The sequence below is a fragment of the Perissodus microlepis genome, chromosome 15 (assembly GCF_051167445.1).
Source record: "Perissodus microlepis isolate ML-2025 ecotype Zambia chromosome 15, ASM5116744v1, whole genome shotgun sequence".
In the NCBI taxonomy this organism is placed as follows: domain Eukaryota; kingdom Metazoa; phylum Chordata; class Actinopteri; order Cichliformes; family Cichlidae; genus Perissodus; species Perissodus microlepis.
This window is the reverse complement of record NC_140475.1, coordinates 10242028-10257864: the sequence shown is the minus strand read 5'-3', so window position 1 is coordinate 10257864 and position 15837 is coordinate 10242028. Positions and strand designations below refer to the sequence as shown.

The window sequence follows — 15837 nt, the reverse complement described above, 5'->3', positions numbered from 1 at the left end:
TTCCTGTCTTCAGGAACAGAAAAAGACAAAGAACTCAGATTTCTCAGATTATATTGATTATATAATTTGCTTTGTGCTAGTTTTCATCATATTCACCAACATCTGCAAATTTGGGACTTTTTTTTTTAATTGTAACTTTCCCTGATGAGTACATGATCTTCTGACTGTAATTAAAAGACTTCCCTTCATATATATCGAAAAGAAAAGTGGAGAACCAGTCAATTACCCAATTTCCTTTGGGGTCAACCTTCAGGATCAATAAAGTTTTAATGAATTGAATTGAATTGAATTGAAAATGTGGGACATTATCTCAAGATGTAGGACAGGAGGGAAAGGAATAAAATCCAGTTCACTCCCACATAAAGAGGGACATCTGGTCACATTAAGTATAGAACAAAAGATTAGTTTTTCACTTTTGATGGTGAAATTCTAGTGTTTTATTAGTCTGTTAATTGGCATATTTTATACCGTCTATGTTTTTAACCATAATTAACTTTCTATTTGCTATTATAACAGTTGACATGTTTACAGTCGTTTTCCACAGACACTTCTCCTGCAGGCAGATCAGGGATACAGCTGAATTAACTAAAGTGAAGTGTGTGAGTGGTGTCCACTCTCTGGAAGCTACATCAGTAGCTATTTGGCAACCTGTGTATAATAATAACTCCAAAAAAGAAAAGAAAAGAAAAAAGAAAAAAGAAAACACCTGACACTAGGGAACACACCAAATCAAACAGCTATGACGGTGACAGCCTGTCTCACTGAAGCACACGCACAAACACACACACTCCTTTCACACACACACAGACAGAAGGTCAAAAACACAGCTGAGTCAATATACCAGGACATTAGCTGGCAGCAGCCTCCAAAACACATATCAGTGCCTAAAAGGTTTGACCATTCAAGTCCAAGAGGCTTTCACTTCATTGCAAAGGCTGTTTGAGCAGGGCGCTTTTGGATTAGGAGGCAAATTTGAGTCTAAGAATCTCATTAGAAAACAAAAAAAAAAGCAGGTTTGTATTTATAATCTGCCCCCTTCTGAAGCCAGCGTAAACCTCAGAGTGTGGGACAGAGAAAAGCTTGAGCCAACAGCAACAGCACCTGAATGACAATGTGGTTGAAATACATGAGACAAAGCCATTCACATGACCTCACAAGAACTTTAACATAACTACTATTGTATTAAAAACAAGCTCAAATATCAACATAATTAAAAGGATCCTTTAATTAATGTTATCCATAATTTCATGTTTCTAACCATCTTTCAACATTTATAAACCAACAGGTATTGTATGGACACACACACACCCTTGTTTCCTGGTCTTTTCAGCTTCACATGGAGCCTCCATTAATGGGCAGTAACAGAAATGGGTGTGCAGACTCCAGCAGAGCTTAAGGAGATTAACCATTCTGTAGCCATATGAAATAATATTCCCCATAATCCCCGTCACCGACTCCAAAAAAAATCCCTTCTCACTGTGTGGCAAGGGAGGGCCTCGATTAATGTCCTCTCTTGTTCTTTTGAACACACACACACACAAACACACACACACCTGGACAAAACTATTGTTGTGTGTGTTTGAATGTGAATATGTACACTGTTCAACAGTTTTTTTGTAAAGTAAATCAATAAATTCGGTCCCTTGCTGTCTCAGCGTCTCTCTCTGTCAATAATGCAACAATCCTGAAACATTTAATCGGACCGTGGAAGCAAGCCGTGTCCTTTACTCCATCCACTTTCACTTAACAGATGTTCTGACTCGAGGACGTTCTGTGTGTGGCCAACCACGCTAAGACCAAATCTGTGCACTGGTTAATCACAATTAGAGCCTTGTTTTGTCTCCAAGCAACTTATCAACAAACTCGTGAAGGTGTGATCGAGTCAAACACAACAGTATCAACAAAAACCAGAATAAATACACCATCTCATAATCATCAAGTATTAACATTAATAAAGCTGAGTGTTCTGACATGCTGAGGTTTACTGAGGAACAGTGAATCCCTATGCCCAAGGACGATCACTGTGCATGTCTAGCACTAGTTTTATTTCCTCTTTGTGTGAGGTATGATCCACAAACCATGCACTGAAAAGCACAATTGAGAGCCCACATTACCACTTCAAGGCCAGTGACTTATTGTTTACATGTGTTTATCCAAGTTATTATTCTTTTCTGAGTGTTGATAGACGTCAGCACATGTTGCAACCAGTCCCTGAACCTCATTTTCCCCCCTTAGGCAAGTTTCATGTTTAACAGACAAAATCACAACAATAAAGAAATTTCTGTTGCTGTTTGTTGGGCCACAGTTATTCAGCCCGAGACACTGATCGGCGACCCCTGCAAACCATCAGCTGCAAGAAGAAGAAAAAAAGCCTGACAGGTTGGCAAGTGGTTGGTGGAGGTTGTTAGCAGTCATTATGAAGTTGTTTGTCAAAGACGAGGCTTAGAGATTCGTCACAGACTGCTTGACAACCACAAGTTGTAAGGAAACTGGTTGCAAGGAGGTACACAGTGCTAAAAAGAAAACATCCATGGTACAGGGTGGGCCATTTATATGGATACACCGTAATAACATGGGAATGGTTGGTGATATTAAAGTCCTGTTTGTGGCACATTAGTATATGTGAGGGGGCAAACTCCTCAAGATGGATGGTGACCATGGTGGCCATTTAGAAGTCAGCCATCTTGGATACAACTTTTGTTTTTTCAATAGGAAGAGGGCCATGTGACACATCAAACTTATTGGTAATGTCACAAGAAAAACAATGGAGTGCTTGTAGTAGCCTTGGTAAAACAGAGAACTTAGTGTAAATGTACTCAAATTTATATAGTGCTTCTCTATTTTTACTGACACAGTAAAAGTCACACTTTATCCATACATTCATACAACACTTTATTTTGTTCTGTTCAAACGTGTACCTACTGCACATCCATAGCCAGTTTAGAACAATATTAGCCTAAAATGCATGGAAAGAGCTCTGGGAAAAAGTACCCAGAGGATGTACTCAAAGCAGAAAGCCCCCAGCCAGCCTTCGAACCAGTAACTTTCTTGTTGTGAAGTGACAGTGTTAACCACTCCATCACCAGGCTGCCCTAATACTGATGAATGGAAGACTGGAAGAGCACAAATAAGTTTAAGTGAAGGCACACACACATATATGCACAATGAGGTCTCTGTGGATGAGGCAGACAGCTAAAGCTGCTACAGAGGAAGATTCAGTAGTCAATGGGGATTCCTTTATGGAGTATGTCATATTTCACAGTGACACACACTTTCTCAGACACACATGCAAACACCATGGAGCCTTCTGCAGCGAGACAGTGATTAATGATGAGCCGAGAAAGTGCTTCAGGCAAAAGAAGGAAAAACAAAGGCTTCATACCGATGCCCATTTGAGTAATTAATTGAAAAGAAATTACAGAAGTAAACAAAACAACTCAAAACTCTCACTATGCATCTTTACGTCTGTTGCACTCGCAGGAATTTGTCTTCTAACTGTTTGAGAGTTTGAGCTTGCAGTCTGAGAGAACTTCCAAACTAAATACTTAATTATCTGAGAGGGAATAGGAAACTTCACTGAAAAAAATTCAGTAGTCCTGCATCTGCCAAAGTTGTGATGTTATCATATCGACAAAATCAGTCCAGACTTCCAGTGTAAACACCTGTCAAAGTTCTCAGTCCTACATTTGTGGCAATTTCCACTACAGTAGGCATCCATGGGAAAACTTTTACTACGATGACACACACAAGGTGAAAAAACAAAAAAACACCAGACAGAGAGAGAGAACAGTCTCATGTTAAGTCACATACATCTCAGTGACTAATCAGACAGAAAGATAAACAATTCTGGCGATTTTGTGGGTTGTTGAAAATGAGCTAGTAAAATTGGTCAGGGTGAGCTTAGATATTTATGGTGATGAGTCAAGACAGTTGTAACTGTTCAGTCTAACAGGGCAAGGTGAAGATTTTTTATAATCTTTACCAACATTAAGCTGACATACTTTAGGTTTACTCAAAGGAATATGGGTAAACCTAAAGTATGCTGGTATCCACCAGGTAATGGCTGCACATTACGTCTTGAATTTTGTTTACTTCAACTTCTCTTTAAGGTGACGGCAAAGGCATCAGGAAAGTCAAGCGTTAAAGAGTTTAAAGCCAAAAAACAAGGAAAAAAAATAATAAGTCAAAGTGATCAGCAGATTCTACTAAACTCTGCAGTTCAGCAAGCCTCTTCACTTTATTGTGCTCTGTTGTTAATATAGGTCTAATGGAAACAGTGACGAGTAGGGTGGCACAGACCATTGTTTACCATACAATCACCAGACAAACATGCAATAACCAAAGCTGCATAATGTAATCACTAAAGGGAGCCATAAAGTAGGGAGTGGGGTATGTATATTGTATTAAATAACCTAGGTCAAGAGGATGACAATGAACCTCCTGACCACTGCCAGGAAGGTGGCAGATTATCTTACAGCTCTGACAAAAAGAAAAGAAAAATAAACATTAAAAAAAAAATTCAAGAGAAAAGTTCCTGATGAAATACATAATTAAGACTTTTTTATACAAATAATTAGAGATCGCAGGCATAATAAAACTGAAGGCCATTATATGGAATGATTCCCCAAGGCAGACTAATGTAATGTATAATTGAATGTACTTATGTAGCGCCAAATCACAACAGCTGCTTCAAGGCACTTTATTTTGTAAGGTAAAGATTGTGCAACAATACAGAGAAAACCCCAACAATCACACAACCTCCTGTGAGCAAGCATCAAGTAACCTCCAACTCAGAGAGGGCAAGCCATCTGCCGTGACAGGTTAGGGGTGAGGGTCAAGGGAGGATAGACACCGTGGAAGAGACCGAGATTAATAATAACTAATGATTAAATGCAAAGTGGTGCCTAAACACAACCTCCGGGCCATGGACCGGTACTGGTTCGTGAGCTGTTTGGTTCCGGGCCGCAAGAGTTGAGGCTCGGGTGAAATTTATGGTTTTCGGGGTTTTTATCATTAACTCGGTTCCCCTGTGTCTTTTCCTGTGTTATAGTTGTGTCTTATTTCGAAAGAAATATTTAAGTGTTACCATAGCAACCAGAGAGCGTTAAGGGGCAGAGAGGAGGATGTTACTCTCAGTGTTGTTGGCGCATTTCAGGAGGACGCTGCTAATAAAGTTACACAATTACACAGTGAATTTGCGTTTATTATTATATTTACAAAATACCACAGTTTTTGTCTTGGTCGTATCATTTTATTTTGTTATATTTATCCGTGACACCTTAAAGGCTGGTCCGTGAAAATATTGTCTGACATTAAACTGGTCTGTGGCGCAAAAAAGGTTGGGAACTGCTGACATAGTGAGTGAAAAGAGGTGCATGAAGATGAAACACTCAGTGCATCATGGGAAACCCCCAGTAGCCTAGGCCTATTTCAGCACAACTAAGAGAGAGTTCAGGGTTACCTGATCCAGTTTTTTAAAAACTCTATGGCTCCTTCAGGATACATAGTGATTTTACCATTCTAACAATCTTCCCAGCAGCATCAGTAAACACAAGGACCCTGTCCTAGCTTGCATATGACAAATAAAACTGAGGGTGAAACTGCAAAGCTTACCCAACAACTTCCCTCAGACCGTCATCACCTCAAACCAACATAGCTGACACTTGATGCACATCTGGAACTTTTCCATCACACAGCTGGTGAAACCTAGCCTTATATTGTTTTTTCACATACTTTTAAGACTGTCAACTGATTTTGCTATTGCCGGTCTATGAATTACAAGCAACGGGTTCAACCAGAAGTGTCAGTTGCACAATGCACATGTCTGAATAAACAAATCCTGAGATGTTCATCAAGTATTAAACATTACATCAGCTAGTCTACAAAAAAACCCTTGATGACCCTCTTGTCCCGCAACTTGTTTATTCAGCTGAGGATATTCAAGTTGGCTAATGTCGCCAGTGTTTACGGGACTAAAAATGTGCCTGAAAAAAGCCAGCCGACAGCTGTTTCTGAAGACTTATCATTCAGTCCAAATATAGCAGGAGGTTCACACCAGCCTCTGCCGTTGCAAGGTTTAAAATGCAAATATTTCAATTTACCCCAAAGTCATCTGTTGCATCTAATCTGAAGCCTTGGCTTCATGTGATCTACATTCTGCAGACAGTGTTATTTGCTGCCAAGTGGCGCATTACATTTCATTCCTTTTAATGATAGACACTACATACCACTAAGAGAGTTTGAGTGCACGACCTGCGTGCTTCTGCCTGTGTGTTCCTGTGTGAGCTTTGGTTAAGTGGCACAAGTGACAGATGTGGCAGAAAATCCTTGTTTATTTTTCCTCAGGCAGCCATTCAGTCAGAGCGTGCATGTGTGTATGGTGCGTTTCCAGGCCTTGAGTGCAGTTTTAGTGCAGATCCAGGATAACAATAGCCTTTATATTCCTGCTCCCACCTGCTGCAGTATGTCATTATGTACTGGATGGAATGGATGTGCCTCCCTGTCGGCCCATCTTCTTCCTTCCGTCTGCCTCTTGTACACATCACTGATAAACCACAATCTAATACTTGATAAAATCCATCCTTTATTTTGCTCCCAACAGATGTTTGTGTAGCTTTACGTGACACTTTTTTTAAACTTTTTTTGTCATAAAATAAACATGAAATGCTGCAGCAGGTTTGCCACCACTGTGCAGCTGTTGTCCCTTTTGCAAAAAAAAGAAAAAAAGTCAAAGCAAGGTTGATACCCTCATAATATGCCCTGTTGTGGATCACTTTATATCAACTGCAAACATGTTTTTCTCTACAGGTTGCTTTACAGTATATAATGTGTAATAACACATGCAGGATACAGTAGATAGCAGTGCACGGTATTACATAAATGTACGAGTCAAGATAAAAGATTTAAAAAAAAGATGAAATCTAAAGATGCAGCTTTTAGTAGGAAATTCACGCCTTCATCTTTGGATATCTTGTAGGTTTTTCTGAATTAAGAATAACTAATCTCACTCATGCACAGCAATAAACTATATTGCTTCTCTCTTACTCTCACTGTTCTGCTATATCTACAAAAGGCTTCCCTGGACGCCAGACAAAAACATGTAGGACAACATTATTGGAGTTTATTTTACTCACTGTGAAGGCTCTAACCTGATATATATGGTCACAGCATATACACACATTCTTCCGGGTATTCATAAATCTTGTAAACTCAAGCTACTGTAAACACTGATAGCAGATTATCTGAAGATCAGTAAGTCAGTAAGTAAGCTAGTCAGTCATGAGGCATGTAATAACAGCTGTTTAACTGCTATATAATATAAAATTACAACAATAAATTTAAAATAAAGGCAAGAATGAGCATCAAACACATTTAAAAAGGAACACATGCTTTAAAGGGGAAAAAGGATAGCTGGAGGTAAAACAAAAGATAAGAAGAGAGAAAAGAGCGTGACAAAAACTGATTATAAAAAGAGAAAGTCGAGAGTGTGAGCGTGGTCCTTGTCTTTGTTGTGGTCAGCATGGCAGTATAAGGGTTGACATCAAAGTGTAGAGGATGGACAGAGATGAGAGAGGAAAGGTCTGGAAACCATATGAAACAACAGGAAAAGAGAGCGAGAGCAAGGGAGTGAGCGAGGAAGAGACTTTAAAACAGAGGAAGGGAAAGCTGAGGCAAAAAGGAGAGCCGCTGAAAATTTGCTGAAATGTCATTTTACACTCACACAGAAGCTGTGAAAATGTTTTGCAATATTTCATGTAAAAAAAAAAGGTATATTTGCATATATTTAGTTTCTGTGGTCTAGAGGCAAACACACGATTTCACTTGAGATCTGCTGACAGTTCAGCTTTTGTTTGTCTCTCCGTAGGAAATACATTTGGGAACGAACATCAGGCTATTTGTGACACTTTTCCTCTAAAAACAATAGCTGTGTAAAAACCCGACCGTGACCTTGACTTGAATTTTCCAGCAGCAGTCCAAATGTAATGCATCTGTGTAAAGGCCTTTGAGTGTACAAATACACACATCAAAACAGATATATGGAAAAAAAAAAAATACCACAAAAACACACGCAACCCTGAGGATGTCCCACTGCATCCTGTCAGGCAGAGGTCACGACAGTGGGGATTAAATCTTGCTCATCTCCCTGCATGCTGGTTAAACCCTGGATTACCCCACAGCACCCTCAATTGCAGACTTACTAACCTATAAGTCCATCATGTGGTGCTCTCTGATTGCAGAGATGTTCGCATGTTTGTGTGTCGACAGCAACAATGAAATCTCAACAGTAGGGAGACAGATTTATCTAATTAAGTTTACTGCTGTCAGCATAAGTCCCCAACCTTTTTTGCGCCAAAGACCGGTTTATGTCCGACAATATTTTCACAGACCAGCCTTTAAGGTGTCGCGGATAAATAAGAAAACCAGTACCAGTACAAAAAAAAAGATTTATTCATAACACACGGGAAAAGACCCAGGGAAACCGAGTTAACAATAAAAACGATTTAAAAAAATAACAACAACAAAAAAAAACCCTGCTAAAAACCCTGAAAACCGTAAATTTCACACCCAAGCCTCAGCTCTCACGGCCCAGTACCATATGACTCACAGACCAGTTAGGGTCTGTGGCCCGGGGGTTGGGGACCGCTGCTCTACTGGACTGAGATCTGGTGACTGTGGAGATCATTCGAGTACAGTGACATCATTATCATATTCACCAAACAAGTTACAAGTTATCCAATCAGCACACTGTGTCATAGAGAGATGGATGTGACCAGTTGAGGGGCCGATAGCGCGATATGGCAGCCTCGCTTCTGTCAGTCTGCCCCAGGGCAGCTGTGGCTACAACCGTAGCTTGCCTCCACCAGTGTGTGAATGAATAGTGGCATTGTAAAGCGCTTTGAGTGCCTTGAAAAGCGCTATATAAATCCAATCCATTATTATTATTATTATTATTATTATTATTATTATTATTATTATTATAACAATACTCAGGTAGGATGTGGCATTGACACTGGAGTGGCACCCAGTGTGGTCTTCTGCTACTGTAGCCCATCTGCTTTGTGCGTTCAGAGATGCTCTTCTGCATAACTTCTTCAACAAGTGGTTATTTGACTTACTGTTGTCTTCCTATCAGCTTGAAGCAGTCTGGACGTTCTCCTGACATTAACAAGGCATCACCACCCAGAAAATTGACACCCACTGGATATTTTCTCTTTTTTTATGTTAACAAAAAGTTGAAAAGGTACATCTAGTGAATATTTGGGATCCAGCTTATCAATTTGTTTAGTTAAGAAACGGAAACAAAAAAACCTTTAAACAAAAAAAAAAAGAAAAAGAAAAAAAGTGCTATAATCAGCATCTGCTATCAGCAAAACTGTAATTGCAAACATATCCACCAATTCGAGGATATTTTTGGACTTTCACAAGTGGAGATACAAATCAACCAAGATTATAAGGGCTTTCATCTGCTGCCATTCCAACACCGATGTGATATTTTTATTACTTTATATAAGTAAGGTCTCTCATGACATGTGGTTTGCTCAGGAAATAACAAGATCTATTACAGCTGCAGTTGAGTGACACAAGTGAGGAGGAGAAGCGGCCAGGAAACGGAGCCATGAACCAACCAGATTACCACAAAATGCGAAAACCAGCTTAGGCCTGTCATCTTCTACTGGTGTAAAATAAGTGATAAAATACACTACTGTATACTGTAAGAATGATCTTGTGGCTCGAATCGGGGGTTAAACACAGTCAGGGCAGCGCTCGCATATACACAAATCTAAATTTAGCCGTTTCCTTATTAACTCGACTGTCTCCCACCATCAACAACAAATCTGTCTCTGACAGATTATGTTTTAAGAAACTGCAAGACAGCACTGAGTCGAATCTGGTGTCAGGACATCATAAATGATTATCAAGAAGCATTTTATGCTAACGCAGCCCACTGAAGGAAATGCATGTGTTTACACAGGTAAAGACATATTTAAATCCTACAGTTAAGAAAACACTTTAAATTAGGAACAACTCTTTTTTCATCTTTAACACTTCCTCAGTGCCAGGGTGCCACAGCATGGATTTTACAGTGCACTTAATACACAGATGTTTTGATTTTAGCGCGTTTAAAGAGTGACCCAATGAACTACTATATTATTCAGACAGGTTATGCACAGGACACACTAACCACAAGGAAGAATCTGGAAGAACCACTCTAACTATGCACTCAAGGCTCTTTTTACACTATAAGGCAGCTCTATCTATTCATGCAAACTCACACATTCATTAGAGCCAATAAAACATACAACTATAATGAATACTGTGATATAAATTTTAGGTCCTAAAGCTGACCCATGTTCTGTGCCCAGGACAGGGATGTATCTAAATCCAGGGATGTATTGGAGCCGTGAGAGAGCACTGCCTGTAGATTCAAACACACAATCTCATACACACAGTCCAAGTCAGACACAGTTCACTGGCAATATCCCTCTACTTCCACAGCCCCTTCCCACTCATTTTCTCTCACTTTTTCCCTTCATTTCTTCGACCCATCTCTTTTGTTCCTCATGGGAGAAGGTCGACCTCTAGAACCAGGCCAGGCTGCCGGCGTTGGAACGAGCGCCGTGGGAACTGACTTGTGGATTCTGGCTGCGTAATGACTGCTCTCTATCGATGAATGAAGGGGACCACAGTGGGCCAGAGTGAATAGTGACTAGGGAGAACTGAGGTAAGATAAACAGGGCTGTGCATGTGAGTGTGCATTTGTGTGGCAAACAGGAAAAGAGGGTTTAAAAAAAAGCCACAAACACCAATTAGTTTATCCAGGCACAACTAATTTATTGTTCGTTGGCTTTTGATATGGATGCAACTTTGATCTCAGTCAAGCAGTTCCACTGTTATTATCTGAATAACTGATTGCAGTCCCACTCTGAGGATGAACTTCCCCTCCCAACACAAGAAGAACCACTTGAACATAGCAACACACCCTAAACATGATAGCATACATTGCTACTCATGAAAGAGCATCGGGCAAAGACTATGCCTATAAATATCTGAGGGATAGGAGGAGGAATGTCCAGGCACTTAACATGTATGTCAGTGTGTGTATGGGAGAGAAGATGGACTGTAGACATTAGCAGGTCAGCTGGAAACATGCTTTTTTTTTTATTCTGTGTGTGTGTGCGTGTGTCTGCTAGTGGGCATCAAGTTAACTGACAAAAGAAGGCCCCAAGTTTCTCCTTTCTCCAATTAACCTTCACTAGCATGACCTACTTTTAACATTAAAATAGCATACTCCCAAATCAACCCAGAGTTATATTTGGCAGAAAAGAATACGTTTCTAATATATAGCTAAATTCATACTTCGAGTAAAAGTGAAGCTTGTGACATCGCAGCGATGGCTACTCGGTGTACAGAAGTGCACAGACCTCTGGGGCTCAGAGCCTGGCGTGGTTCTCAAGGTCGACCTTTTCTCATGAGGAACAAAAGATGGGTTGTAGAGATGAAGGGGGAGAAATGACAGGAAATAGGTAGTGGAGGGATACTGTCAATGAACGGTGTCTGACTTGAACTGTATTTATGAGTCTGTGTATCAGTATGAGCTCCAAAACAATCAAGTATTGATGAGAAAGCTAGAGAGATAGATGTTTGGATTAATTAAGGCATAATAATACATCTTCATCTGGAACAAACAGCATGGTTAAGGGACTTGAAACAGTTTTTATTTCTAGTATCCATGGCATTAGCTTTATTAATATTATTAATACAATTGCACTTAATACAAGTAATACACCAGGGTGGAGCAAACGAGATCCATGTGCCAAACTTAGCAGGAGTGACCGTTGTTGGCAGCCAGCAGAAATCCAAGCTAACCAAACTAGACTTTGTTTAAACTCTTGACTCTGAGTGTCAGGTGTTCCCCACTGAGGCACGAGAGGATGACCTGTGACCTTTGCTCTGGGGTCTGCTCCTTCAGAACACATGGATCAACAGTGGAATAAAGCAGACAAAATACACACAATGAGGAAATCCCATTTTCCTATCATGTCTCTGTTCAAACTGCCACTGATTACACTGAGTGTAGAGGTAGGAGTGCGCAAACACACACTCTTACTTCGCCCTTCCTTCAATGTCAGTCTTTCAGTGCACAAGAGCCCCTCTTCATGCCCCTCACCAGTAACATGATCTGGCTCAGAGCTCTGAGGTTAGGGTAGGAACCCTGAGCCACAGGAGCAGAAGACAACAGGGTGACCAGCCACAGATATTTACAAGCAGGCTGGTAAATTTATGTAATACAGTGCATTCCTCAGGGTTGGGTAGTCAGCACTACCCAACAAGCAACATACCATTATGTCTCATCAAGGATTTGAGGTAAACACCAACTCTAAACACTGTCATTTAACAGCAGCTCCTCACTTTGTAAACCAGTGAGAAACAGCTGTAAAATAGCACAACATGGCAAAGAATGCTTTGTTTCCTGGAGTCATGCGCATGACACAGTAACTTTTATTCAAATACCAAATTCAAAGTAACTCTGCCAGGTGTTCTGGCATATTCAAATCCAGGACTCTTTTCATGGATTAACGCTGGAGGGCACTTCAAAAAAAAAAATACAGGTGTTTCCATGTGTGGAAAAAGCTGGCGTTGAGCTTCAGTGTCTGCGTTGTAATAAATCTAGACTCAGCGCTTCCGTAAACCTAACGCACAGCCTTGAGGGCGTGTGGGAACTGCAGATCGCGACGTAACACACCGCATTCCTGCCTACTCTCTCACACCTCGTCTTCGGCTTCTGATGAATCAGGTCTTTAAATGAGACAAACCCTTTCAGAAAGAGCTCCCAGTCCCGCCTAAAACCGCATCAAAACTTCCAACAGGTACAGAAAATGGGAGCAGTCGAGTCATGACTGGGACTGGTTGCTGTCATATAGTGGGCACCCCTACACCTCCGTCTGGGATCTGTCTGCCTGTTCGGCTTATCATTTCTCTGCAGTCACTTTTGAACCTGTGCGTGTTTGTGTGACAAAGGGTGAGTCATATTTAGACACAAGGCAGGATGGACAGACGCAGATCAAATGCAGGAGGAAGGACAGTAAAAAGGAAACAAAGGTGAGTGAGTCAGAGATGAAATCCTCCTCTTTCACTTGGGTTTAGAGGAATTTGCACCAATCTTCCCAGCACTACTTTGCAATACATTTCGGAAGCAAGTTAGATAAGAAAAAGAGGCAGGGACTCAATAGAAAACATGATCCCTTAACTGCTGGGTTTACACACATTACCACATAACAGAGTCTTAAATAGGTGTCGAGAGGCAGATATGCAGTCATTCAAAGGCTCTGCCTCAGGTCTGCAGCACAGCAGATAAAATGACAGGCCTATCTCTCAGTCTTGCTTGCACAGTCACCAGAGCATGAGTCAGTCTCAGTTAATATTTAACCCTCCTAAAGGAGGGAGCTTTAATAAAAGCAGGCTAAACAAATCACAAAACTTTAAAAGTAAAGAAATCGATTTTCCATTTGTCTGTGTGTTTATCAGCTTTATGGACATTAAGGAGAGATGAGGAAGGTGAGGGGTCTCCTGGGATCTCAGTGCCCTTTGAGGACCTGGATACAGATGGCCAGTATGTTGAGAGGATATCCATCATTTCTGACACAATGCCCCTGTTAACATAAGTCCCAATCAGGCAAATAAAGCCATGTGGGCAGGAGTCAGTGGTCACTCCTCTTTGACTCTTTTAAAAAGACAAATCATGACAGTCACCTTGGACCTCTCCACACTACTGCACATGTTATCATAACAGGAAAAACTAGAAGGTAGACGCACCTCTCTCACACAGACATATTTAAACTCTCGAATCATACATAACATGCACATCATATCTACAAATATGAACTCACTGCATGCATTTTTGCATGTCTCTGGATCTCGTTTAGTGCTCTATAGTGGCTTGTAAGCATTTCATAGAAAGCTAAAGTGATTGGAGCCGAAAGATCAGTAGAGTAAGAGGGACAAAAACAAGTGGCCAACAGTGCAGACTCACGGATTTTGACTTTCTTGGGATCAAGCTTGTGGACTTCATCCTGCAGAATTTGCAGGCGCTCCTCGATCCTGCAGGATCTTCTAAACACCATCCCCGCCTCGATCTCGATGCCCAGGAAGATGTCGCTGGCATGTCGGGAAAGGTCGGAAAGTTGATGTATTACGTTAGTCAGCGTATGACAGCCAACCTCATCCAGCGATGAGAACAAAACGGGTTTTCGCAGTTTGCGTTTGCCGGCTTCTTCCCTAGGTTTCCAGCCATCCTTCTTCGCCGATAGCCTGCTCACACGGCGGGGCTCGATAGTCCTCTGGTGAAAGGGCATATTTATTTCATACCAATAACTCCAGCGGGACCGAAAAGTGTTCACGCCGAGAAAAACAAAGCTTTAAAACAAACCCAACACGAACTCCCTCCCCGCGGTTGAGGAATAATCCTTGAATCCCGCCATATTCTGATTTTCAAAGCATGGGGACTTTGTGCTGCTGTACACTGCAGACGTTGCCTCCTAAAGTCTATTCAAATTCAACCAGACACAGTGCAGGCTGGAAAGAAAAAAAAATCACAAGGAAAAGTAGGGAAAAGTACAAATAAAAACCCGGAAAATACTACAACCACCTGTAGCGAGTGGAGCCGGAGCCAGAAAGAAGCGCAGAGTTTACCTGCCTCCCTCCGGAGAGAGCGGCCTGTCACAAAACAAGGACCGGAGCTCTTCAGAAAACGGAACAAGGAAGGAAACGAGCAGGAAACCTGGAAGCTGTAGATCCTGGATCGTATTTTTTTATTTTTTTTTATTTATTATCTGAAATCAAAATTAAAATCTTTCTCAAATGGTTTGACTTAATAATTCTAAGAATTTGTTTTTTTATTATATATATATTTATATAGAGTTAGTAAATCTCTCATCAACCCTAACCCTGACTTTAGATAAGTACATTAACCCCCCAATAAATAAATAAATAACTGTCGAACACAAACATTCATTTTATTAATTTATTATTTTCGTTTTTCTGCAACTGAAAAAAAAATGCCATCCATAAATTAAAAATTTGAGTCAGCTTAAATGGTCTTAGAATTTTAAGCTAGTACCTGTCACACTCATTTTGAGTACGTCGAAATTTTTTAAAAGGAAAAAAAATAATTTTTACTGTCAGACGCAAATGTAATTATATGTATTTTATAATTTCTAGAGTTTATTTCAATTTCTTACATTTTTAGCTATTTTGAGTTAGTAAGTCTCGGATCGTTTCTCAGTTTCTCATATTCATGAAAGTCAGCTGAAAAAAAAAATCATGGTGTTAACAAAATGATATGTAGGTAGCGTAGTTTGGATACTTTGAGCTAGTCATGTTATTTTCTTGCTATTTCGCTAATGTTTCTCTTGTCTGTTGCACATTTATTTTTAAATGGGAATTTGCCCACAGTTATTACAGAGCAAATAGACATAAGTTTTTTCATACCATTTAAAATAACCTCATGGTAACACATTTTCTGAACACTTGTCTGTAATTTATGACCTCAGTGTGTGCACATGGCATGTTTGTCCAGCTCCTGTGTTCACCATCTGACATTCCCATATCTGCTCTTTAAATTCCTCACAGCTCTTTTCAAGGGCACACCATCCCCTCAACTCACTTTTAAAATTAACAGGCCACAAGTTCAGTGGATGAAGTCCTGTCTCTGCTCTGTAGCTATTAATGCGCCCCCTGGTGTCTTTTAGTGAATACTGCAACTTCCAGGATAGTTGCAAGCATTCCTGTCACTTTCACCGTTTTCTCATTACTCAATATGTTCTATGTGGCAATAGT

General features: G+C 40.4%; 1 protein-coding gene across 3 annotated transcripts in view; it reads right to left on the bottom strand.

The window, feature by feature from the left end:
* Positions 1 to 14677, bottom strand: part of nhsl1b (NHS-like 1b) — a 99754-nt gene extending 85077 nt beyond the window's left edge. For 2 of the 3 annotated variants that reach the window (XM_084953759.1, XM_084953761.1), the window contains exon 1: positions 14033 to 14676. In XM_084953759.1, coding sequence (XP_084809885.1) covers positions 14033 to 14354 — 322 coding nt within the window. In that variant the 5' untranslated portion in view covers positions 14355 to 14676. Of the gene's footprint in view, positions 1 to 14032 lie in introns of all 3 variants that reach the window. The other variant, XM_084953763.1, reaches the window with a different exon arrangement.
* Between the last annotated feature and the right edge of the window lie 1160 nt (positions 14678 to 15837).